Here is a 26,838-nt window from a genome sequence, read left to right on the forward strand (position 1 = left end):
CTCTGGTGTCCTACATGAACCACTGGTAAGACATCTATTCACCACTCAGAGAAGGCCAGCCAGATATGGACTCCAACATGTCTAACAGCTCTATCTGCTGCAGCCTGTGGTTCCTGGAAACACCAACGCTCATCAACCAGTCAGGAAACTATTGTCTCCTTAATGATGGGTGTGGATATGTTTCTTTCTCTCTGTCTATTTTCCTCTCTTTCTCTCTCGCTCTCCCTCTCATTCAATCACCACATCTAGGATTGTTTTACTGTACCTGCCAGCTGTCTGCAGTGACATCTGTTGGAATTAAATGGTATTATAGAGAGAAACAATACCTTCTGTATACCTACAGTATATGTTATGTAACAATACAGTGACATTAATAGTAAGTAAGAGATGTATTCGTACAGTGCTGACACCCTTTCCATCCCTCTCTTACCTTCTCCCGCTGTTTAGCCTTCATCCTGTCATTCTCCTCTTCCTCAGCCTGTTTCCGTTGCCGGTCCATCTCCTCTTTTCTCAGCTTCACACACACAACACAAGTAGACAACTTACTCACACTGTCTGTCAAGGGTTATTTAGAAGGCATCATCAAGAAATGAACAGAATGTGAGGGTTTTAAATGCCATGCTGGGATACGGGCCATAAAGGTATAAATACATCTTTATTGTAAAATGTAATATGGAATACGGGCCATAAAGGTATAAATACATCTTTATTGTAAAATGTAATGATTGAATACGGGCCATAAAGGTATAAATACATCTTTATTGTAAAATGTAATGATGGAATATGGGCCATAAAGGTATAAATACATCTTTATTGTAAAATGGAATGATGGAATACGGGCCATAAAGGTATAAATAAATATTTATTGTAAAATGTAATGATGGAATACGGGCCATAAAGGTATAAATAAATATTTATTGTAAAATGGAATGATGGAATACGGGCCATAAAGGTATAAATAAATATTTATTGTAAAATGGAATGATGGAATACGGGCCATAAAGGTATAAATAAATATTTATTGTAAAATGGAATGATGGAATACGGGCCATAAAGGTATAAATAAATATTTATTGTAAAATGTAATGATGGAATACAGGCCATAAAGGTATAAATACATCTTTATTGTAAAATGTAATATGGAATACAGGCCATAAAGGTATAAATACATCTTTATTGTAAAATGTAATATGGAATACGGGCCATAAAGTTATAAATACATCTTTATTGTAAAATGTAATGATGGAATACGGGCCATAAAGTTATAAATACATCTTTATTGTAAAATGTAATGATGGAATACGGGCCATAAAGTTATAAATACATCTTTATTGTAAAATGTAATGATGGAATACGGGCCATAAAGTTATAAATACATCTTTATTGTAAAATGTAATGATGGAATACGGGCCATAAAGTTATAAATACATCTTTATTGTAAAATGTAATGATGGAATATGGGCCATAAAGTTATAAATACATCTTTATTGTAAAATGTAATGATGGAATACCTGTTTCTGCAGTTTAGATCGGCGTAACTCCAACAGCTGCCTCTCTCTGGCCTCAGCCAATGACACAGCACCACCTTACAAAGATACATGCATTAGAAGATAATATTATTAGTGTGTGTGTGTGTGTGTGTGTGTGTGTGTGTGTGTGTGTGTGTGTGTGTGTGTGTGTGTGTGTGTGTGTGTACCTAGCCTCTCTGGTGCCAGCTGGACAGGACCAGGTCTGTTTGCTTCCTTCCATCTCTGTAAATCCTCCTCTTCTTTCTGACCCACTGCAGTTTAAGAGAGAATGGTGACATGTTGGCATTTTACATTCCAAGTATATTTCAGCAATAAGGCACGAGGGGGTGTGGTATATGGCCAATATACAATGGCTAAAGGTTGTTCTTAAGCACGACGCAACGCGGCCGTGGTATATTGGCCATATACCACAAACTACCGAGGTGCCTTATTGCTATTATAAACTGGTTACCAACATAATAAGAGTAAAAACAAATGTTGTGTCATACCTATGCTATATGGTCTGATATACCACGGCTGTCAGCCAATCAGCATTCAGGGCTCGAACCACCCAGTTTATAATACAATATATAGTATATTACTAATATATACTATTACTGGAGGGAGGGGTAGATGGGAAGGGAGGGAGGAATAGAGGGATTGAGGGAGGGATGGAGAGATATATCAATGCTAATGTAATAAAAGAGGCAGGGATTTCACCTCGAACTGACCCGCAGAAATCGATTGTGCCACAAAAGCGTGCTCAATATACCAGGGTCGCTCAATATACCAGGGTCGCTACAACGAGACTTACTCATTTGTAGTTTACTCCTTCGTGATTCAATGGGTGGTATCATGGTGAACCCATCTGAACTGAGAGAGAGAGAGCATGGAAATTAAAATCAAATTGTATTTGTCACATGCACCTGTAACCGATGTGAAATGGCTAGTTAGTTAACGGTGGTGCACGCTAATAGCGTTTCAATCAGTGACGTCACTCGCTCTGAGACTTGAAGTAGGGTTTCCCCTTGTATTGCAAGGGCCGCGGCTTTTGTGGCGCGATGGGTAACGATGCTTCGTGGGATGTCAGTTGTTGATGTGTGCAAGGGTCCCTGGTTCGAGCCCAGGTTGGGGCGAAGAGAGGGACGGAACCTACACTGTTACACACCGAATACAACATGTGAAATGCTTACTTGCATCGCAAGCCCTTAGCCAACAATTTTTTGTAAGAAAATATTTGCTAAATGTTAATATATATTTATATTTAAGTACGAAAAAAAGTAATAAAATAACAATAACGAGCCTACAGTATATACAGGGGGTACCGGTCCCGAGTCAATTTGCTGGGGTAAAGGTTAGTCTTAGTAAATTGAGGTAATATGTACATGTAGGTAGGGGTAAAGCATAGATAATAAACAGTGAGTAGCAGCACTGTAAAAAGGGGGTCAATTCAAATATTCTGGGTAGCCATTTGATTAACTGTTCAGCAGTCTAATGGCATGTGGTTAGAAGCTGTTAAGGAGCCTTTTGGACCTAGACTTTGCTCTGACGTCGCTTGCCGTGCGGTAGCAGAGAGAACAGTCTATGACTAGGGTGGCTGGAGTCTTTGACCATTTTTAGGGCCTTTGACACCACATGGTATAGAGATCCTGGATGGCAGGAAGCTTGGCCCTAGTGATGTACTGGGCCGTACTACGCACTACCCTCTGTAGCGCCTTGCGGTCGTATGCGGAGCAGTTGCCATATCAAGCGGTGATGCAAGCAGTCAGAGAAAGCGAGAGAAATGGAAATGTAAATGCCTCCCCCTACTTAGACGTGTAATAACCCTCATAATCTTCTGTGCCAAGGGTTTTACCAGACAGATGCAATATTATTGTACACCAAAACAGAACGCAGTCGTCTGTTCATGTGCGCATGCGTGCGCATAGACTAGTTTCACCAGAGATGTTCAAGACAGGAGGAGATAGAAACGAATGGCCAATGCATAACATCCCGCCCAGCAAACTGTCGACCAATCACGTTTACGTTGTCATTCTGTGTCACGCGGTTGCTAATTTAATCGTCACGCAATCCGTTCTCAAAATCACGTATGAGTCGATAAACCTGCTTATTTTCCTCGGAAGTACGTAATGTCACGATTCCAAAGCTATACGATATTACAGAGAACAAGTTAATCTCCAAAAGCTGTGTAATTGTGTACTTCATGTTGACGAAATTCATAGTAATGTTAGGTTTTTAAACTAGCGCCCAATTGACTCCCATTCACTCCTGAAAGGAGAGCTCTAATTGTCCGACAAGCGCCCAGAATGCACCGCGCGGCCCATTGCCAACGTACACAATAGGCCGTAAAATGATTGCATTGCAGTTTTCCATCTCCTCAAAATAATCTCTGGTTTCGCTTCCACTTCACAGGAATTAAGAGCATGAAACGAAACTGAAACTTACTCTAGTCAAAGGAGAATATGACTTTCCATAAATACTTAATTTAATACATTCTTAATTTGAATGACATTCCCAACTTTTACATAATAATACTTCCAAAACTTTCCCCAATTTGTCTTAAACTTGATGCAGAAGAGAACCTTCCATATCAGTATAGCCCGAATATCCCCTTGAAACATTGGAAAATACATAGTCTACTGTAGATAAATATTATTGGCTACAACTCACTGTCGAGGCTGAGTTGGATCCTGCTGTGTTTGTGGGTCGGTGTTCGCGTGGACAGGTGCGTTAGCATTGACATCAGGATTGGAATCCCCGGGCTCTTGCCATGCATTATTTCCAGACTGCCTATTTGTTCTCCGATTAACTCCTGAATTGGTATAATTGATTCTATTATTACTATAATGTCCCTGGTCGTCCATGATGGCAGCCTATATCTTATGGCTATACACAGAACTGTCTGAGACGACGGTAAATTGGAGAAGACTCTACCCCCTGTGGCAGACACGCGTATTGGAAAGTTAACTCCCAGTATTACCCACAGACTACAGTGCCTTCATTAAGTATTCACACCTCTTGACTTTTCCAAATGCTGTTGTACAAAGTGGGACTTTTTATGGATTTAATTGACATTGTTTGTCAATGATCTACACCAAACACTCTGTAATGTCGAAGTGTAAGAAAAATTCGAACATTTTGTAAACAAATCAAAAAAAGAAAACACAAATATATCTTGATTAGGTAAGTATTCCACAAGTCAGTACATGTTAGAATCCCCTTTGGCAGCGATTACAGCTGTGAGTATTTCTGGGTAAGTCTCTAAGAACTTTACCTACCTGGATTGTACAACATTTGCCCATTTATTATTTTCATAATTCTTCAAGCTCAGTAAAATTGGTTGTTGATCATTGCTAGACAACCATTTTCAGGTCTTGCCATAGATTTTCAAGCAGATTTAAGTCAAAACTGTAACTCGGCCACTCAGGAACATTCACTGTCTTCTTGGTAAGCAAGTCCAGTGTAGATTTGGCCTTGTGTTTTAGGTTATTGTCCTGCTGATAGATGAATTCATCTCCAAGTATCTGGTGGAAGCAGACTGAACCAGGTTTACCTCTAGGATTTAGCCTGTTCTTAGCTCCATTCCATTTATTTTTTATCCTGAAAATCTACCCAGTCCTTAACTATTACAAGCATACCCATAACATGATAAAGCCACCACTATGCTTGACAATATGGAGAGTGGTACTCAGTCATGTGTTGTATTGGATTTGCCCCAAACATAACACTTTGTATTCAGGACCAAAAGTTGTGCTTTGCCAAAAAAAAATCAGTATTACTTTAGTGACTTGTTGCAAACAGGATGCATGTTTTGTAATATTTTTTATTCTGTACAGGCTTACTTCTTTTCACTCAGTCATTTAGGTTAGTATTGTGGAGTAACTACAATGTTGTTAATCCATCCTCAGTTTTCTATCACAGCCAATAAACTCTGTAACTGTTTTAAAAGTCACCATTGGCCTCATGGTGAAATCCCTGAGCGGTTTCCTTTTTCTCCGGCAACTGAGTTTGGAAGGACGCCTGTAAATTTGTAGTGACTGGGTGTATTGATACACCATCTAAAGTGCAATTAATAACTTCGCCATGCTCAAAGGGATATTCAATGGCTGCTTTTTATTTTTTACCCATCTACTAATAGGTTCCCTTCTTTACAAGGCATTGAGAAACCTACCTGGTCTTTGTGATTGAATCTGTGTTTGAAATGCACTGCTTGACTGAGAGACCTTAAAGATAATTGTATGTGTGGGGTACAGAGATGTAGTCATTCAAAAATCATGTTAAACACTTATTGCACACAGAGTGAGTCCATGCAACTTATTATGGAACTTGTTAAGCAAATCTTTACTACTGGACTCATTTAGGCTTGCCATAACAAAGGGGTTGAATACTTATTGACTCAACACATTTCAGCTTTTCATTTTTAATACATTTGTAAAAATGTCACAAAACATCATTCCACTTTGACATTATGAGGTATTGTGTGTAGGTCAGTGACACAACATCTATTAAATCCATTTTAAATTGAGTCTGTAACAACAAAATGTGGAGAAAAAAATCAAGGGGTGTGAATACTTTCTGAAGGCACTGTACAGCCTACAACACTATAAAAGTTTAGTAGAATCGTTTTTACAACTGAATAAAAAGTAATATTGCTGTATCTTAATACAAATTGTGTTGCAGGATTTAAATTCCCTAGAAGTAAATACAAATGTATTGCTGCCATCTGCTATGAATTATCTCACTATGTATTGCCATATTCGTGTATGTAGGTGGCAGGGAAGTCAGGCGCAGGAGAAACCAAGTTGGTTAATATGGAGTATTTAATGGAAAACAAACTCCAAAACCAAAGTACAAAATAAAATGGGTAAAGGATACCTGCCGCACACCGATATACAAACCCACGTAACATAACATACAAACAATCACCGACAAGGACATGAGGGGAAACAGAGGGTTAAATACACAAGTAATTAATGGGATTGGAAACAGGGGTGATGGAAGACAAGACAAAACCAATGGAAAATGAAAAACTGATCAATGATGGTTAGAAGACTGGTGACGTCGACCGCCGAGCACCACCCGTGCAAGGAGGGGCATCGACTTCGGCAGAAGTCGTGACATGTATATTTTTTATGACATTTAATTTGTTTGTTTTCATGTGGTTCATTGATTAATAACATTTTTCCACAGAATGTTTTGCAAGAAAGGGCCTTCAGGTAACTGCCAAAATAAAGGAAACACCAACATAGTATGTTAATAATAGAGCGTTGGGCCACCATGAGCCGCCAGAACAGCTTCAATAGGCCTTGGCATATATTCTGCTATGTAGCGTAAGTGTCTGGAACTCTATTTGATACCATTCTTCCACGATAAATTCAGTCATTTGGTGTTTTGTTGATGGCAGCGGAAAACGCTGTTCCAGAATTTCCCATACATGTTCAATTAGGTTGAGATCTGGTAACAGACACACACGTTAAATCCCTTATGCCTCCTTTGAGACCCTTCTTTCAAAGTCACTGAGAACTCTTCTTCTAGCCGTGGTAGCCAAAATAATTGGCAACTGGGGATTTGTATACATGACCCTAAGCATGATGGAATGTTAATTGCTTAATTAACTTTCAATATACATTATATCCCTTATTTACTCAAGCGTTATCTTTATTTTGTCAGTTACCTGTAGATCACCTGTTCGTTCTGGATTACGAAATTATATTTAAATTGATCTTGGGTTTTGATCCATCAGACGCTTCGTAAATTAGTTGTGTCCTTCAAGTGACGGTACAGGTACAGGGGCATTGCAGTGACAGCGTGGGGAACAACGCCAGCGCGCTAACTATGGAAGGAGAAACGGCGCAATTGTAACGCCCTGGCCATAGAGAGGGTTTTTTGTTCTCTATTTTTGGTTAGGCCAGGGTGTGACATGGGTGGGCGTTCTAGGTTTCTTTTTCTATGTTGGTGGTTTTCTTTGTTTTGGCCGTGTATGGCTCTCAATCAGGAACAGGTGTAGATCGTTGTTGCTGATTGAGAGTCATACATAGGCAGCCTGTTTTTCCTTTGGGGTTTGTGGGTGAATAATTTCTGTTTAGTGTTTGCACCTGACAGTACTGTTTGGCTGTCGGTTTCTTGTTTTTTTTTTTGTCTAACGTGGTCGTTCTTGAACACATCCTCCGCTGCACCTTGGTCTCATTCTGACGACGGCCGTTACAGCAATATGCTGAATACAATCCTAAATCTAACATCTGGAGCGACACAGAAATCGACAAAAGACTTGTATGTATATCGATTATTTTGTGGTTTGAAATTTTGGTGGATAGCTGCACTAGCTAGTTACATAACTCTGAAACTTGCTAGCCAGCTAACGTTAATACCAGACCGTTTAGCCAAACTGTTTTACAGCTACGCTAGCTAGTTAGCGGATAGCTAGCTGCTAGCTACAGTAAGCAAGTTATGGTTGCAAATCCCAGAAATTATCAACGGAACCAAGGTTCTCATTAAGGTGATTCATCTAGCAATCCCCAGTAACATGATGTGATGTAATCAAACGGCTTGTGATTCAGCCATGCAATGAATGAATGAATGAATGAATGAATGAAACTGCATTGTTGCAGTAGTATTGATATTCTTCTGTATCTTCAGGGTGGTACTCTGATAGCGGTTGGCCTTGGTGTTGCTGCCGCAGGATTTTCAGGTAAGAAATGGCAAACACTCACACACCCAGATTATTCAGAAAGTGTGTCTTACAGAACATTGTCATCTTCCAATTCAACACAACCGAAGTGGTGTTTTCAGGTTCTTGCAGAGAGCAACAGTGAATAGGTCCTTCATGACATTGCTATCAGGGTTGGCTGAAGAGTGTCTGCACAGCCATATTGTCTCATGGTTAATAGTTAAGCAGTGTGGTCTGCCAGTTGCCACAGGTTTGATCTGAGGTCAGAGTGTTAGCAGTTGTGGTGGCCTTGAGGAAGAGCACAGCCTGATTATCCTCACTCTGTACATGGAAAGGGGGGGGGGGGTTAGGAAAACAGAACTTCCAGGCAGCCTGGAGTAGCCCACTTAGAACATGTCAATCATCAGTTTATAATTTATGCCCTGATTACTCCCTGTGCTTAGCAGCATGGCTCTATAGATGACTGATTTAGTGTTTGTCTCTTGGAAACCAGCTCCTCCCAGAGGGGTTTTCTGCTAACGTGTGAGTGTATATAAACAGACAATGTTTAGCAGGGTCTAGGTGCTGACTAGCTGTATGTGGGTTTGGAGCGGGACAACAGCCACTGACCCAGTACACACCGATGACACATACACGCTGAAGTGTATATAAAAAATATATATACTTAACAAAAATATAAACACAGTATGCAACAATTTCAATGATTTTTACTACCCCCCCCCCACAAAATAACTTTATTTATTACAGACAGAAATACTCTTTAGTTTCATCAACTACCCGGGTTGCTGATCTCAGACAATACTGCAGGTAAAGAAGCCAGATGTGGAGGTCCTGGGCTGGCGTTGTTATACGTGGTCTGCGGTTGTGAGGCCAGTTGGACGTACTGCCAAATTCTCTAAAACAACGTTGGAAGTGGCTTATGGTAGAGAAATTAACATTAAATTCTCTGGCAACCTTTCTGGTGAACATTTCTGCAGTCAGCATGCCAATTGCATGCTCCCTCAACTTGAGACATCTGTGGCATTGTGTTGTGTGACAAAACTGCACATTTTAGAGTGGCCTTTTATTGTCCCCAGCACAAGGTGCGCCTGTGTAATAATCATGCTGTTTAATCAGCTTCTTGATATGCCACACCTGTCATTTCTGGGATCTTTTATTTCACCTCATGAAACATGGGATGAGCACTTTACATGTTGAGTTTATATATTTCTGTGTGTGTTTGTCATATACACCTGATAGGTGCAGTGAAATGTGGTGTTTAACAGGGTCAGCCATAATGGTATTGTGCCCCTTGAACAAATTAGGTTTAAGTGCCTTGCTCAAGACACATCGACAAATTTATTTCACCTTGATGGCTCAGGTCTTTTGGTTACTGGCCCAAAACTCTAAACGCTAGGCTACCTGCCACCCATATTGACAGGGCAAGAACATGGAACTGTTGAAAGGTGTTTGTGTAGGACAATAAAGATGTAGTGTGTTTCAGGTCGCTATGCGTTCCAGTTGTGGAAGCGTCTAGGACAGGTCGTGTCACAGACTAAGAAGATGCCCACCTCAGTAAGTAACCAACTTAGCTATGTAGTTCACAGGTCTAGGAGAGTATCACAATCCTAACCATAAGAGTGATAAAACATGTGTGGTTTTGAGCAACTTTTACATACTGTCTTTTATTAGAACACCGCACTGAAGCTATGCATGATCAGTGATGACACCTGCTGATTTTGCAGAAAATTCTCCCCACACATGCACACATTGGCAAAACTGGGGATATCTTGTTTTGCTCCATCAGATAGTCATCAAGCACCAATGTTTGTGGTGAAGTGTTCATTCCACTGACTGTCTGTAGGTCGGGTAGCGGGTGGGCTGACTGTCTGGTAGCGGGTGGGCTGACTGTCTGGTAGCGGGTGGGCTGACTGTCTGGTAGCGGGTGGGCTGACTGTCTGGTAGCGGGTGGGCTGACTGTCTGGTAGCGGGTGGGCTGACTGTCTGGTAGCGGGTGGGCTGACTGTCTGGTAGCGGGTGGGCTGACTGTCTGGTAGCGGGTGGGCTGACTGTCTGGTAGCGGGTGGGCTGACTGTCTGGTAGCGGGTGGGCTGACTGTCTGGTAGCGGGTGGGCTGACTGTCTGGTAGCGGGTGGGCTGACTGTCTGGTAGCGGGTGGGCTGACTGTCTGGTAGCGGGTGGGCTGACTGTCTGGTAGCGGGTGGGCTGACTGTCTGGTAGCGGGTGGGCTGACTGTCTGTAGGTCTGGTAGCGGGTGGGCTGACTGTCTGTAGGGTGATGGTTTTTGTTGTCACATACAAAAGATAGGTGCAGTAAAATACTTTGTTTTACAGGGTCGGCCATAGTAGTATGGCACCCTTGGAGCAAATTAGGGTTAAATGCCTTGCTCAAGGGCACATCAACCATTTTTTTTCTTCTTCACATTGTTAGCTCGAGTATTCGAAGCAGGGACTTTTCGGTTGCTGGCCCAACACTTTAAACGCTAGGCTGCCCGTGGGTAGTGTGTGGACTGACTCACAATTTGACATTCCCCTGCTGCACCTGAGTTTGTCTCCACCGGCCAGAGGTTCCAACAACAGGTTCCCAGGCGTATGATGCACCCACTGCACTCTCTCACCTCCTCCTTAACCTGATCTGTGTTTTGTGTCTATGTACATAAGTTCAGTTGAGGGCACCTACAGTTGAAATCGGAAGTTTACATACACTTAGGTTGGAGTCATTAACTTGTTTTTCAACCACTCCACAAATTTCTTGTTAACAAACTATAGTTTTGGCAAGTCGGTTGGGACATCTACTTTGTGCATGACAAAGTCATTTTTCCAACTATTGTTTACAGACAGATTATTTCACTTTACATACACTAAGTTGACTGTGCCTTTTAAACAGCTAGGAAAATTCCAGAAAATGATGTCATGGCTTTAGAAGCGTCTGATAGGCTAGTTGACATCATTTGAGTCAATTAGAGGTGTACCTGTGGATGTATTTCAAGGCCTACCTTCAAACTCAGTGCCTCTTTGCTTGACATCATGGGAAACTCAAAAGAAATCAGCCAAGACCTCAGAAAATAAATTGTAGACCTCCACAAGTCTGAAGGTCCCACATTCATCTGTACAAACAATAGTACGCAAATATAAACACCATGGGACCACGCAGCCGTCATACCGCTCAGGAAGAAGATGCGTTCTGTCTCCTAAGGAAAAAGGGGGAGGCTTGCAAACCGAAGAACACCATCCCAACCGTGAAGCACAGGGGTGGCAGTATCATGTTGTGGCGGTGATTTGCTGCAGGAGGGACTGGTGCACTTCACAAAATAGATGGCATCATAAGGAAAGGAAAATTGTGGATATATTGAAGCAACATCTCAAGACATCAGTCAGGAAGTTAAAGCTTGGTCGCAAATAGGTCTTCCAAATGGACAATGACCCCAAGCATACTTCCAAAGTTGTGGCAAAATGGCTTAAGGACAACGAAGTCAAGGTATTGAAGTGGCCATCACAAAGCCCTGACCTCAATCCTATAGAAAATTTGTGGGCAGAACTGAAAAGGCGTGTGCGAACAAGGAGGCCTACAAACCTGACTCAGTTACACCATCTCTGTCAGGAGGAATGGGCCAAAATTCACCCAACTTATTATGGGAAGCTTGTGGAAGGCTACTCAAAACGGTTGACCCAAGTTAAACAATTTAAAGGCAATGCTACCAAATACTAATTGAGTGTATGTAAACTTCTGACCCACTGGGAATGTGATGAAAGAAGTACAAGCTGAAATAAATAATTCTCTCTACTATTATTCTGACAGTTCACATTCTTAAAATAAAGTGGTGATCCTAACCTAAGACAGGGAATTTTTAATAGGATTAAATGTCAGGAATTGTTCAACTGAATTTAAATGTATTTGGCTAAGGTGTATGTAAACTTCTGACTTCAACTGTAGGTCAGCTGGGAAAGGGAGGGGTCAGAAAGAGCAGACACACAGCTGTACTTTTTGATGACTCACTTTGGGTGTGTGAGTGAAACAGTCATTCCATATAGTGTGTGATTGAGGCAGTGCGTGACATGAGCTAGTTGAGGGATCAGACCTCCCACTCTTTATGCCTGCTTGTGGGAGTCACTGACTGTGTCAAATAAAGCAGTGTGTGGGGGCAGGGAGTTACTGAACCCTAGCCAACAACTCATATCTCTGACAGTCTTATTTTGATCTGTTGTACCAAATAATGCACTTCCACCTTTCATACTATAAACCTTTACACTGAGGACAGAAGGATATGATTGTAGACAGTCAGTGGGTGAGTTTACTGATAAATACAGGTTTGTTGTATACTTTCAGTACTAACATCTCTCCTCGCTCTCCAGGCCTTCTCATCCCAACACTATAAAGGAGGGTTTGACCAGAATATGACTAAAAATGAAGCCAGCCTCATCCTTGGTATTAGGTAAGACTGCTGATATCATGTTTGTGTGCATGCTACTCATGCTCGACTGTTTGTGCGGGTGTGTGCGACTGTTTCTATTTGTCAATGTGTGTTCATGCTAAGGATGTGTGTGATTTCTCTGGGTCTTTGATGGGGTTTATATTAGTCATCTCTCTTCCTGGTTTAGTTCCATTTCGCACTGTATCACATTAGGGAGAGAACAGAACACCACTGAATAGTTTAGTGGTCAGAAGTACTGGATGGGATTTACAGCAACTTGTCAGTCTGTGCTGAGGCCACTAGATGATGCTGTAATCCTGCTCTAAATCTGTTTTGTATAGCCCAACCACCCCTCTCTAACCTTTTATCTGTCGCTTCCCCTGAAGCCCAACCAGCACCAAGTCCAAGGTGAGAGATGCCCACCGGAGGATCATGGTCCTGAACCACCCAGATAAAGGTCAGTTTAACCCCAAGGTACTAGACATGATAAATTACAGATTAGATATTGCTTTTGCGTGGTTAATCTCTTTATTACTGGTTATCAGCATGAACAGGAGAGCACCTGTCTATTGAAGCACTCGTCCCTTTTCTCTTCTACTCAAGGTTAATGGCCTTCCTCAGTCTCCCTCTGCTGAGAGGATTACATGCACGCGCGCACACACACAGTCATGCACAAACATGCATACACAGTAGCTAGTTTTACACACTCGTCCCCAATGTGTTTTTCCCTCCTGAGAGGAGTACACACACGGCGGGTAGTTGTACTCTGTAAAATGAGAAATGGCCTGTGGGATTCCTATCTGACTCTGGGCGATAAGGGCTGAGGTGACAGAGAGGAAGGAGGAGAAGAAAGGAGAGGGAGAATAAGGGTATGAAATAGTGGGCTATAAGCTCTATAGGGTCACCTTCTGTAGCCACATCCATCAATGCTGTCACCCTTGGATATGTTGGGTTCTGGTAGCACAGTATCTATTAGTTTCCATGTGTTTGGTGAGGGGGACATCAATGGAGAAGAGAGGGTAATAACTAGGGCTGTTGCGGAGACCGTATTACCGGCAGTCATGAGTCATGACTAGACCTGCACGGAATCCGCGCACAGAGAAATCCGACAAATCTGCAGAATTTCAAATAGAATGCATAGCATTCTGAAGCAAAAATAATGAATGAATGAATGAATGAATGACAGCTGTCTGAGGAAAGAATTATTGAACAAAAAATGCCCAGATTTACACAAGAAGAGCTGAAGAGTAAACAGTTGGCAACCAGAATAACAGTCAGGGACAGGGCCAGGTAGTTTCCAGGATGGAGGAGTACTTTTCTTCCAAGTCTGTCAGCATTCAATCGACTACATACAGCGTCAAACTGAGGTCGAGCACCTGCGGTTACTCCGACTCAAAAATAGGACGGCTAGTGGACCAGGTGAACGTTCTGATGCTTTAGCTATAGACATATTAACTAGCTAGTAGTTTTGTTTAAGTTTGCTAATATCTGTTCTTGACAATTAAATTGTCTGCATTGGTGTAAAAATACTTTAGTTGTGTTTTGGAGTACCTGTACTGTATAACAGAACTCATATGGCAGGCCAAAACCTGAGAAGATTCTATATGGGAAGTGCCCTGTCTGACCATTTCTTGGCCTTCTGTAGCCTCTTTATCGAAAATACAGGATCTCTGCTGTAACGTCACATTTTCTAAGGCTTTCATTGGCTCTCAAAAGGCGCCAGAACGTTGAATGATAACTCTGCAGTCTCTGGGAGAAGAAAGGAGAGGGAGAATAAGGGTATGAAATAGTGGGCTATAAGCTCTATAGGGTCACCTTCTGTATTAAATTGATTTTAAACAGCGTTTGACATGCTTCGAAGTACGGTAATGGAATATTTTGAAATTTTGTCACGATATGTGCCGGCGCGTCACCCTTCGGATAGTGTCTTGAACGCACAAACAAAACGAAGCTATTTGCATATAACTATGGATTATTTGGAACCAAAACGACATTGGGTGTTGAAGTAGAAGTCCTGGGAGTGCATTCTGACGAAGAACAGCAAAGGTAATCCAATTTTTCTTATAGTAAATCTGAGTTTGGTGAGTGCCAAAATACCTAGCCGTGATGGCCGGACTATCTACTCAGAATATTGCAAAATGTGTTTTCACCGAAAAGCTATTTTAAAATCGGACACCGCGATTGCATAAAGGAGTTCTGTATCTATAATTCTTAAAATAATTTGGTTTTTTGTCAACGTTTATCGTGAGTAATTTAGTAAATTCACCGGAAGTTTTCGGTGGGTATGCTAGTTCTGAACGTCACATGCTAATGTAAAAAGCTGGTTTTTGATATAAATATGAACTTGATTGAACAAAACATGCATGTATTGTATAACATAATGTCCTAGGATTGTCATCTGATGAAGATCATCAAAGGTTAGTGCTGCATTTAGCTGTGGTTTTGGTTTTTGTGACATATATGCTAGCTTGAAAAATGGGTGTCTGATTATTTCTGGCTGGGTACTCTGCTGACATAATCTAATGTTTTGCTTTCGTTGTAAAGCCTTTTTGAAATCGGACAGTGTGGTTAGATTAACGAGAGTCTTGTCTTTAAAATGGTGTAAAATAGTCATATGTTTGAGAAATTTAAGTAAAAGCATTTCTAAGGTATTTGAATAACACGCCACGGGATTCCACTGGCTGTTGAGTAGGTGGGACGATTTCGTCCCACATACCCTAGAGAGGTTAACAATGTTTTCGAATAGTAATTTTGTAAATTGTAGCGCTGATTCACCGGAAGCATTTGAGGGAAAATATTTTCTGAACGTCACGCGCCGAAGTAAAATGCTGTTTTTATATATAAATATGAACTTTATCGAACAGAAAATGCATGTATTGTGTAACATGATGTCCTAGGAGTGTCATCTGAAGATTGTCAAAGGTTAGTGCTGCATTTAGCTGTGTTTTGGGTATTTGTGATGCATGCTAGTTGCTTTGCTTTGCTTTGATTTTTTTTTTTTTTTTGGCAGGGTACTCTCATAATCTAATGTTTTGCTTTTGCTGTAAAGCCTTTTTGAAATCGGACTACATGGTTTGATTCAGGAGAGGTGTGTCTATAAAATGGTGTAAAATAGTCATATGTTTGAGAAATTGAAGTTATAGCATTTATGAGGTTTTGTATTTCGCGCGACGCGATTCCACTGGCAGTTGACTAGTTCCCAGACAGGTTAAAATGGTGTAAAATAGTCATATGTTTGAAAAATTGAAGTTTTTGCATTTTTTGAGGTATTTGTAATTCGCGCCACTCTATACCATTGGATATTGGTGAGGCGTTCCGCTAGCGGATCGTCTGTCCCTAACAGGTTTTAATAGGAGTTGGCTTACTGTATGTTATCTGGCTATGCGCCCTGCCATAGGCTGTAGGATAGTTCAGACAAGCTGTGCTTAAGCCCTGTCATTATTTTATAGTAAGAATATAATTGAACATAGCTGAATAAAAATAAGAAGGATATTTGTCCCATTCTGGAGTAGGTTCACATATGAAGGCTATGTTGAACATAAGTGATCATTTGAAACAGGTTCTATGTGCTAGATTTAGTTATTTGGCAACTTTAGTTGTTAATGATACAAATCTTAGAAATCCAAACATATGGGCTGCATGGTGTGACTATATGCTATTGATGATTTGAGAAAGTCACACAGAAAGCTTGTGCTCTGTTCCTTGCCTAAGGCTGCACATGCTGTTCTCTACCAAGTTCTTCATTTGGTAAACCAAGTGAGATCTGTTCGGGAACATCGATAGTAACATGTTTTCACAACTAAACACATTTAATTAAACTGTTGACAGCTCCGCTCTCACTGAGGAATAGGAGATGGAAACGCATGGTGTCACCCTGTTAATTGTGAGAAGCAATGGAAACGCCTATTACTAGGCTATAAAATCTAATTGACTGGGCTCCTGAGTGGTGCGGCGGTTTAAGGCACTGCAACTCAGTGGCTTCACTACAGCTTTCTGCGGTGGGTAATATGGCTAGGTTATTGTATAACGAACAGCACAATTCTTTTAATTACGGGTTTCTTTTTGGGGGGGGCTAGAGTTCATATATAGGCCTAGGCGTATACACAATGCACATGGGTGTTTTGAATTAACCTCTCTGGGCTAGGCGGGACGAAATCGTCCCACCTACGCAACAGCCAGTGTAATCCCGTGGCGCGATTTTCAAATACCTTAGAAATGCTATTACTTCAATTTCTCAAACATATGACTATTTTACACCATTTTAAAGACAAGACTCTCGTTAATCTAACCACACTGTCCGATTTCAAAAAGGCTTTACAACGAAAGCAAAACATTAGATTATGTCAGCAGAGTACCCAGCCAGAAATAATCAGACACCCATTTTTCAAGCTAGCATATAATGTCACAAAAACCCAGAAGACAGCTAAATGCAGCACTAACCTTTGATCTTCATCAGATGACACACCTAGGACATTATGTTATACAATACATGCATGTTTTGTTCAATCAAGTTCATATTTATATCAAAAACCAGCTTTTTACATTAGCATGTGACGTTCAGAACTAGCATACCCCCCGCAAACCTCCGGTGAATTTACTAAATTACTCACGATAAACGTTGACAAAAAACAGAAATTATTTTAAGAATTATAGATACAGAACTCCTTTGTGCAATCGAGGTGTCCGATTTTAAAATAGCTTTTCGGTGAAAGCACATTTTGCAATATTCTCAGTAGATAGCCCAGCCATCACGGCTAGCCATTTAGACACCGACCAAGTTTAGCCCTGACCAAACTCCGATTTACTATTACAAAAGTTTGATTACCTTTGTTGTCTTCGTCAGAATGCACTCCCAGGACTGCTACTTCAATAACAAATGTTGGTTTGGTCCAAAATAATCCATCGTTATATCCAAATAGCGGCGTTTTGTTTGTGCGTTCAAGACACTATCCGAAGTGTAAATAAGGGTCACGAGCAGGGCGCAATTCGTGACAAAAAAAATTCGAAATATTCCATTACCGTACTTCGAAGCATGTCAACCGCTGTTTAAAATCCATTTTTATGCCATTTTTCTCGTAAAAAAGCGATAATATTCCGACCGGGAATCTGCGTTTAGGTAAACAGAGGAAAGAAAACAAAGCATTCGGTCGACGCGGGCACGCACCTGAGTCTCACAGTACTGTAACCAGCCACTACCCAAACGCGCTACTTTTTTTCAACCAGAGCCTGCAAAGCCACGATTCAGCTTTTTGCCGCCTTCTGAGAGCCCATGGGAGCCGTAGGAAGTGATCCTTTGTAACAGCAGAGATCCTTTGTTATGGATAGAGATGGCAAAGAAGGCCAAGAAATGGTCAGACAGGGTACTTCCTGTACAGAATCTTCTCAGGTTTTGACCTGCCATTTGAGTTCTGTTATACTCACAGACACCATTCAAACAGTTTTAGAAACTTTGGAGTGTTTTCTATCCAAAGCCAATAATTATATGTATATTCTAGTTACTGGGCAGGAGTAGTAACCAGATTAAATCGGGTATGTTTTTTTTATCCAGCCGTGTCAATACTGCCCCCTAGCCCTAACAGGTTAATCCATTTTGTTGTTAGGCTTTGAAACAACATCCACAATGACCATGTTTTCCACTGTTTCAACCTGCTGTTTAACTGTTCTTCAAATTCAGCAATCACAGTGAGGTGACTTTTAAAAGCATAATACTGTTTTGATGATAAGTGGTTGATGTGGTTTTCGATTGCATTTCATGTCAGTGGTTAGAAGGACAATAGAGCCCTGAGTACCAGGCCATTAGTGACTTGGATACTACCAAAGCATGTCCTGAGTGCATAAAAAGAGATTACCATGACTCAACGGTCATATGGAATCTTACTGTGGTCATGGCCAAACAGAATCTGCAGGGATTCTTTTCTATTTTCTGCAGAAAGCTTTTTCTTGGCCTCTATTGTAGTAACATTACTTGATAACATTGGGAACATGGTTTTATGGAAATAAATGCGTAATTCTCTGTATTAGATGACATTGAACCTACAGTTATCTTACTAAAGCTCAGTCAAAAATAACCTCTACAGACTCAACATTTAATCATAAATGTTTCCTTAATGGAAATATTATAAAGAGTGAAAGTGCAAAGGAATACAAATACATTGAAGCCATCTATAAATACATGAACAATTATGTCTCTTTGTTCCATTCCCCATATAACTAGTCATTAACTATTATCAAATTGATTCAAACCAAAACACAGAAAGAGTGGTAGTGTTGGTGGGGGTGTGTGACTGACATGCTTTTTAGTACTCAATGCTGTTATACTTTGCAATCAAAAACATTTCTCTGTGAAGCTCTTACGCTGACTGAGTAGTATCTGATAATGTGAGAAAAGTCTCCATCCACTGAGGTAGTGGGGAAACAGATGTATCACTGCAATGTGAGCTAAGACTGGCATCCTGTCCTGGTAAGGTCCTAGTGAAGTCAGTGAGCACATCCATGTACTCTGCAAGGAACTCCACAGCAGGTATCCAGGAGCCCCACCTGGTCTCCACAGGCATCACAGGAGAATGGCTGTTATCCAGCATGAATGATCTCAGCTCCAGACGCTGGTGTGCCTGACAGAACACCTTCACCAGAGCACACAGCCTGTTCACGTCCTCAAACATCTCTGGAAAACATCCAGCACCAGGAGATGGGCAGAGCAGGTGAAGTGTCCAGAGCTGGGGGAAGAGGCCATTCAAAATGCTGGTGAAAGCCTTCATATAGATAGCTGCATCACTTACAAAAGCCCACACGTTGCTAAAAAGTCAACCCCATTGTTGTTGAGACAGGAAATGACAGCTTGGGACACAGTGGTAAAGTTTACTTTATCCAAGAAACTGGCTGGAGTCTTCCAAAGGCATCGGTCATCTCATCAAGGATGACAAATGGCCTTTCCCTTTACAGCATCTGTGATGTCCTGCTCATATTGTGGATATAATTCTGGTAGAGAAAAAATAAAACAAAAATGTAGAAAATAAAGAACAATGGTTAAGTTTGGTAAATTAAGAATTCTCAGGTTGAGTTCAATAGCAGGCCTACAGGAGACCAAGCTTTGAGGCTAAACACACTTTACTGAAGCCACACACACAGCCCATAAACCAGACAGTGTCTCAAATACATTTTCAAACAATGATACTTAACAAAAAAAAGTAATAATAAATAAATATACTGCTCAAAAAAATAAAGGGAACACTTAAACAACACATCCTAGATCTGAATGAAAGAAATAATCTTAATAAATACTTTTTTCTTTACATAGTTGAATGTGCTGACAACATCACACCAAAATAATCAATGGAAGTCCAATTTATCAACCCATGGAGGTCTGGATTTGGAGTCACACAAAATTAAAGTGGAAAACCACACTACAGGCTGAGCCAACTTTGACGTAATGTCCTTAAAACAAGTCAAAATGAGGCTCAGTAGTGTGTGTGGCCTCCACGTGCCTGTATGACCTCCCTACAAAGCCTGGGCATGCTCCTGATGAGGTGGCGGATGGTCTCCTGTGGGATTTCCTCCCAGACCTGGACTAAAGCATCCGCCAACTCCTGGACAGTCTGTGGTGCAACGTGGCGTTGGTGGATGGAGCGAGACATGATGTCCCAGATGTGCTCAATTGGATTCAGGTCTGGGGAACGGGCGGGCCAGTCCATAGCATCAATGCCTTCCTCTTGCAGGAACTGCTGACACACTCCAGCCACATGAGGTCTAGCATTGTCTTGCATTAGGAGGAACCTAGGGCCAACCGCACCAGCATATGGTCTCACAAGGGGTCTGAGGATCTCATGTCGGTACCTAATGGCAGTCAGGCTACCTCTGGCGAGCAGATGGAGGGCTGTGCGGCCCCCCAAAGAAATGCCACCCCACACCATGACTGACCCACCGCCAAACCGGTCATGCTGGAGATGTTGCAGGCAGCAGAACGTTCTCCACGGCGTCTCCAGACTCTGTCACGTCTGTCACGTGCTCAGTGTGAACCTGCTTTCATCTGTGAAGAGCACAGGGCGCCAGTGGCGAATTTGCCAATCTTGGTGTTCTCTGGCAAATGCCAAACATCCTGCACGGTGTTGGGCTGTAAGCACAACCCCCACCTGTGGACGTCGGGCCCTCATACCACCCTCATGGAGTCTGTTTCTGACCGTTTGAGCAGACACATGCACATTTGTGGCCTGCTGGAGGTCATTTTGCAGGGCTCTGGCAGTGCTTCTCCTGCTCCTCCTTGCACAAAGGCGGAGGTAGTGGTCCTGCTGCTGGGTTGTTGCCCTTCTACGGCCTCCTCCACGTCTCTTAATGTACTGGCCTGTCTCCTGGTAGCGCCTCCATGCTCTGGACACTACGCTGACAGACACAGCAAACCTTCTTGCCACAGCTCGCATTGATGTGCCATCCTGGATGAGCTGCACTACCTGAGCCACTTGTGTGGGTTGTAGACTCCGTCTCATGCTACCACTAGAATGAAAGCACCGCCAACATTCAAAAGTGACCAAAACATCAGCCAGGAAGCATAGGAACTGAGAAGTGGTCTGTGGTCCCCACCTGCAGAACCACTCCTTTATTGGGGGTGTCTTGCTAATTGCCTATAATTTCCACCTGTTGTCTATTCCATTTGCACAACAGCATGTGAAATTTATTGTCAATCAGTGTTGCTTCCTAAGTGGACAGTTTGATTTCACAGAAGTGTGATTGACTTGGAGTTACATTGTGTTGTTTAAGTGTTCCCTTTATTTTTTTGAGCAGTGTATATATGTCTGTGACTTGCTGCTTTTGTCATTCCTAACTTGTGATGGAGCTGTCAAAACAAGTGACATTACTTTGGCTAACATTACCTCAGCTAAGTTAGCTAGCCTAAGTGATGTGATGGAGCTGGTGTGACAACATGGGAAGCTTGCCAGGCTAACATTACCTCAGCTAAGTTAGCTAGCCTAAGTGACGTGATGGAGCTGGTGTGACAACATGGGAAGCTTGCCAGGCTAACATTACCTCAGCTAAGTTAGCTAGCCTAAGTGACGTGATGGAGCTGGTGTGACAACATGGGAAGCTTGCCAGGCTAACATTACCTCAGCTAAGTTAGCTAGCCTAAGTGACGTAATGGAGCTGGTGTGACAACATGGGAAGCTTGCCAGGCTACCATTAGCTAGCTAACTTGCCACTATGTAGATCCAGATCATCAGTGGTGGAAAAAGTACTCAATTCTCATACTTTAGTTAAAGTAAAGATACCTTAATAGAAAATGACTCAAGTGAAAGTCACCCAGTAAAAATACTTGCGTAAAAGTCTAAAAGTATTTGTTTTTAAATATACTTAAGTATCAAAAGTAAATGTAGTTGCTAAAATATACTTAAGTATTAAAAGTATGACCAATTTAAAATTCCTTATATAAGCAAACCAGACGGCACAATTGTATTTTTATTTACAGATAGCCAGGGTCACACTCCAACATAATTTAAAAACAAAGCATTTGTGTTTAGTGAGTCTGCCAGATCAGAGGCAGTAGGGATGCCCTCTTGATAAGTGTGTGAATTGGACCATTTTCTGTCCTGCTAAGCATTCAAAATGTAACAAGTACTTTTGGGTGTCAGGGAAAGTGTATGGAGTAAAATGAACATCATTTTCTTTACGAATGTAGCGAAGTGAAAGTTGTCAAAAATAGAAATAGTAAAGTACTGTACATTTAATTGGCACGCATCAGCGGCTTGTAGGTGTGGAGGCCTGGAGATGCTAAACATCTTTTGTTAATTAACTGTCAAGTACTGTGAGACATGTCAGTCAGATGGGTCTGGGCAGGAAAGTGTTGACTGATTCCTGGTCAGAGTAATGGGATGGAATGATTGCTTAAATACCTCATTAGTTCCTGTCTGTGAGCCAATGAGAGTCAGTGGACAAGATGTGTTTTGCTATTTCTGAAAGTAATTACCTGAGTTGGCCCTCTAGCCCTGTTTTTGGTATCTCTCTTTCTCTGTTAATGTGCTGTAGGCCCCTCGCCAGGCCGGCTCTGTGTTTGTCAGTGACTGATTAGCAGACTAGTTGAGGCCTTCGTCAGGCCCTGCTCTCTGCCACTGCAAAACACTCCTTAACGCTTTCTCTCATTTATTACTATAAAAACACACACAGTACTGCTGAAAAACACACACCGCACACCGCCTAGAGAGGGCAGTATACACACATGGCTATTGGCTACTGAGGTTTGTGTTGTGTACACACACATCTGTGCCCTCAAGGTTTTCTTGGTGTCACATAGCAGACTCAACTTCTCCTAGGACGCTGTACTCATTGACCACACTGACCCAGGACACACACACACATCTCTATCATGAGTCTTCAGAACAATGTGTTGAAGGCTAGGAGATGAGGAGAGGATGTCACTTAACACTACTAGTATGTGACCCATCCTCTGTTTGTGCTAGCTCAGCATACACTTATCCCCTGTACTCTATAGTGATTACTGTTCCACAGGGTGTGAATGCACAGTGCCGGCAGGCGGAGAAGCTGTAGATTGGATATGACTCAGACGGCTAATGACTGAGCCTGCTGTAGTCCACCTACACCTGACCTCCACTTGACCTCTGACACATCCAGTCTGTGTAGTCAGTAGAAGGCACTGAAGGGGTTTTGAGAGGGCATTAGTTGGGCGGGACTGAATGTCTTGCATGCCATGTGCATACTGTGGTATCTTGTTCTCACCCGGAATGGTTAGAGGGCTGAGAGATATGGAACAGGAGGATGAGAACATTTTAAATGGGGTGGTAGCGAGGACAGATGGAGGAATGGACAGAGTAAGGGAGGAAAAGGGAGGATGAAACAGATAGGTATTGATGAAGCGGATGTGTGTTCTCCCTCTAGGGGGATCTCCTTATATGGCCGCGAAGATCAACGAGGCCAAGGACCTGCTGGATAAAGGCCAACAGGGTGGATAACTACAGCCCCCATCACCCCACTGACCTCCTGGACTACAGTACACTACAGATTAAAACTAAAGATCCCAACTATAGACCTAGCTGCTGACCTGGACTACAGTACTCTACAGATTAAAACTAAAGATCCCAACTATAGACCTAGCTGCTGACCTGGACTACAGTACTCTACAGATTAAAACTAAAGATCCCAACTATAGACCTAGCTGCTGACCTGGACTACAGTACTCTACAGATTAAAACTAAAGATCCCAACTATAGACCTAGCTGCTGACCTGGACTACAGTACTCTTCAGATTAAAACTAAAGATCCCAACTATAGACCTAGCTGCTGACCTGGACTACAGTACTCTTCAGCTCCATTTCTATCCCTTACCTTCCCCAGAAGCAGTGTGACTGCACAAATGGACAATATACACAATCCTTGTTACGTCTCAGTCAGGAAAGGTGCTCTTTCAAGTTGAAGGTTTCCTGTAGTTATAGGTTTACAAAAGTCAACATGTTTACTGTACAGTCTGTTGTAAATGCACTATAACATAAGATACAAGATGATAATAATATTCCTTAGAATTCCTCAATGTGGTAAAGACATTATGGCTGCTGTGGTGTGTGTGTGTGTAAAATTTAGCCAATGTTGCTGAATAAAGCATTTTTTGGAATGGTAATCAATGACTCATTATTGTGTTTCTGTTTGAATGTGTTTCTGTGATTATTCCCTCTGCGCTGAAACGCCATCGTAGTAAACTACTAACTGTACTGCAGCAATAGCAGGTGCTGATGAGAGGGGGAACATTGGGTAAGAGATGTTTTTGAAGCTCCTGCGCCAAACGGTGACATTTGGTAACATTAAATGAAAGCTGTTTCACCAGTAGCCTGCAGTAAAAGGTTTTTCCACATACCAGTATCTAAGCCGAAGGCTAAACGACCATGTTTGTCGACCATGTTATACATGCCTTCATTCCAGCATGCTTCATCTATCATTCAAATACATACTAAACCAACTCATTCTGGGAGAATGCAGTTCCCATCTGAAGTTGCAGTAAAGCGTTCCCTATTAGCAGTTAGTGTGTTTTCCCTCTGAACCCCTGTACAGGTCAGGGCTGTTGTGTGCTTGGCTAAGGCCTGCTCTGCTCTCCTGTCCCTCCTGTGGATGGGTCTAGTTCAAACTGGGAAGAACCCACATGGCCCTCCTGAGCCAGCCTCCTGAGCCAGCTTCCTGAGCCAGCCTCCTGAGCCAGCCTCTCCCTTCCACCTCCTGATCTCTCGCTCTACCTCCCTCCACCAGAGTATAGTTCCATAACACGTGTAAAAAAGAACAGATTCTGCTGTCTAAAAGATTTGTTTTGCTGAGCTTCTGCAACTCGGCTGTACTGCTGCCATGCTGGAGAGGGAAAATGACTTGCCTATAACTCCCACCACCCAACTCATTTTATTAACAGTTTGTGCACTGTAAATATGCAAGGCTATGGGAATTTGCTGGTAAAATATATATATCCAATGCTTTGCCTAAATATATCACATGGTATACACTGAGGCATGAATGAACTCAGGAATGTATGTGTGGCATGCCCTGTTGGGATTAGTCAGATTCATCATTCAGTAGATTCTAGAATAGTATCTCTCCTAACATTCTAAACAAAGCATTGAGTTCTAGAATTTCATCATTCTTGGCATTCAAGAGTCGCTGGATGCATTGAATCCTCAGGTTTCTGCCAGTTTGGTGTAAATGTGGAATCAGATTGGGGTTTTTCTTCCCTATCTGCTGTGAATAGTCTCTGACAGGCACCCAGACAGACACACAGGCAGGTCTTTGATCCATATATCTGGTTCCCCTCCTCTCAGATAGCTATCACAGAGAAGTGCAGTAGGGCTTCAGCTGTAATGTCCTCCATGTGTCTCTGAGCAGCGCACTCCGTCAGATCCAAACTCTCTCTCTGTCCCACACATCTCGCCACTGTTAATAACATAACACAAACCATATGGCAGTGTATAACTCAGGAAAACTACCCCATGATCTATTCTACATTCTAGAGTATTTTGGGTGTGTGCATGTCAGTGTGCTTGCATAGAAATAATATCTCATTCTAGTTGTGTGTGTGCATGACAGTCTCAAGGTCGAGGTTCGTTTATCTGACACCATCCTGGTTGAAAAGATGACATGGCTAGTATTAGGAGACGAGGACTCATCCTTTACCAGTGATGCTGAGATGCACACTGGTCTCTGCTCTGATCACAACAACAACACCAGACAGGCCAACTGTTCCACTTTGTTCTGTTCTCCCTCAACAGAATGACCTGACACAGGTTGCTTAGCAACTGTTATTCAACATTCTTTTGTTTGCAAGTTGCAATGTCAAGATGCCCTTCAATAGCTCTACTGTATTGTATGAGGGCGATGCATTCTATAGGACAGAATGTCATACCCCAACTATGACATCATATGACAGGTTCATTCATGGGGTTCTCATTGCATTGAGACAGCATTTGAAAGATTAGCTCAGAATGTGTAAAAAACTGAGATTACTTTATCAGTTAATGTGACATACATGTAGTTTGGGCTTCAACTCAGTGGGCTAACTCAGTGTTTTGACGCACAGATCATCCAGGTTCAATGTCAGTTGGCACACACACACACAGAGACTACTGTATTCTGCATCCCCTCATCTTTTGATACAACTAAAATCTCTCCTCTACCTGTCAGTCCTCACGTCTCAGATCTCAGCGGATCCCTCTCCTCCTGCAGCTGTGCTGTCAGACACACAGGAGGACGAGAGGTTCTGTTCAGATGTAGGCCAGCCAGAGAAGTTACAACATCAGCCCTCAGGATGTCTGCCCCAGGGCTGGGTGCGGTGGAGCGTCTGTCTGGCAGAGGGCTCCAATGGCAGCCATGTTAGAGAGGTCACCGGGGGGATGGCAGCCATTTTGGTGAGTTTAGTGTGATTGATATCTGGATGTTAATCTGATGAGAACCAGATAGAGAGGTAGAGAGAGGTGACAGAACAGCTGCAGCAACCAGGGGGCTCATTCAGGTGGGCACAACAAAATCCGTAGGTCATTCATAAGATAACGTTGTGGGATGTAAGAGATGCAGACCTACTGAGTGACCTGCATCCCTCAATATTTCCTGGTACAAACACGGCAACATCATAATAAAGCAATTGCTCCCAGGCAAGGATAATTCCTTGCAACTAGGCCTCAGTAAAGAGCCATGACATTGGTGAGGCTGTGAAACAGGTGGAATGTGAAACGCCTTGTTGCTGTAGATAGACACACAAAGGCCCTTGGCTAATTACTGCTGTCAAC

General features: G+C 42.2%; 2 protein-coding genes across 4 annotated transcripts in view; one reads left to right on the forward strand and one right to left on the reverse strand.

Annotated features, from left to right (window-relative positions):
* epsti1 (epithelial stromal interaction 1) overlaps window positions 1-4,479 on the reverse strand; it is a 14,339-nt gene extending 9,860 nt beyond the window's left edge. Inside the window, exons 1-5 of one of the 3 annotated variants that reach the window (XM_045707382.1) lie at window positions 4,179-4,479; window positions 2,323-2,381; window positions 1,697-1,780; window positions 1,512-1,585; window positions 431-514 (exon numbers count right to left, since the gene is read on the reverse strand). In XM_045707382.1, the coding sequence (XP_045563338.1) occupies window positions 431-514; window positions 1,512-1,585; window positions 1,697-1,780; window positions 2,323-2,381; window positions 4,179-4,372 (495 nt within the window). In that variant the 5' untranslated portion in view covers window positions 4,373-4,479. The remainder of the gene's footprint in view (window positions 1-430; window positions 515-1,511; window positions 1,586-1,696; window positions 1,781-2,322; window positions 2,382-4,178) is intronic. The other 2 variants (XM_014173911.2, XM_014173912.2) reach the window with 2 other exon arrangements.
* A 1,889-nt stretch (window positions 4,480-6,368) lies between these two features.
* On the forward strand, window positions 6,369-24,200 carry dnajc15 (DnaJ (Hsp40) homolog, subfamily C, member 15). Its single transcript, XM_045707432.1, has 7 exons — window positions 6,369-6,410; window positions 7,716-7,778; window positions 8,145-8,196; window positions 9,659-9,729; window positions 12,528-12,607; window positions 12,973-13,043; window positions 23,465-24,200. The coding sequence occupies exons 1-7, from the start codon at window positions 6,369-6,371 to the stop codon at window positions 23,536-23,538; spliced, it is 453 nt and encodes a 150-aa protein (XP_045563388.1). The 3' UTR covers window positions 23,539-24,200.
* Window positions 24,201-26,838: the final 2,638 nt, after the last annotated feature.

The sequence above is a fragment of the Salmo salar genome, chromosome ssa25 (assembly GCF_905237065.1).
Source record: "Salmo salar chromosome ssa25, Ssal_v3.1, whole genome shotgun sequence".
NCBI classification, from domain to species: domain Eukaryota; kingdom Metazoa; phylum Chordata; class Actinopteri; order Salmoniformes; family Salmonidae; genus Salmo; species Salmo salar.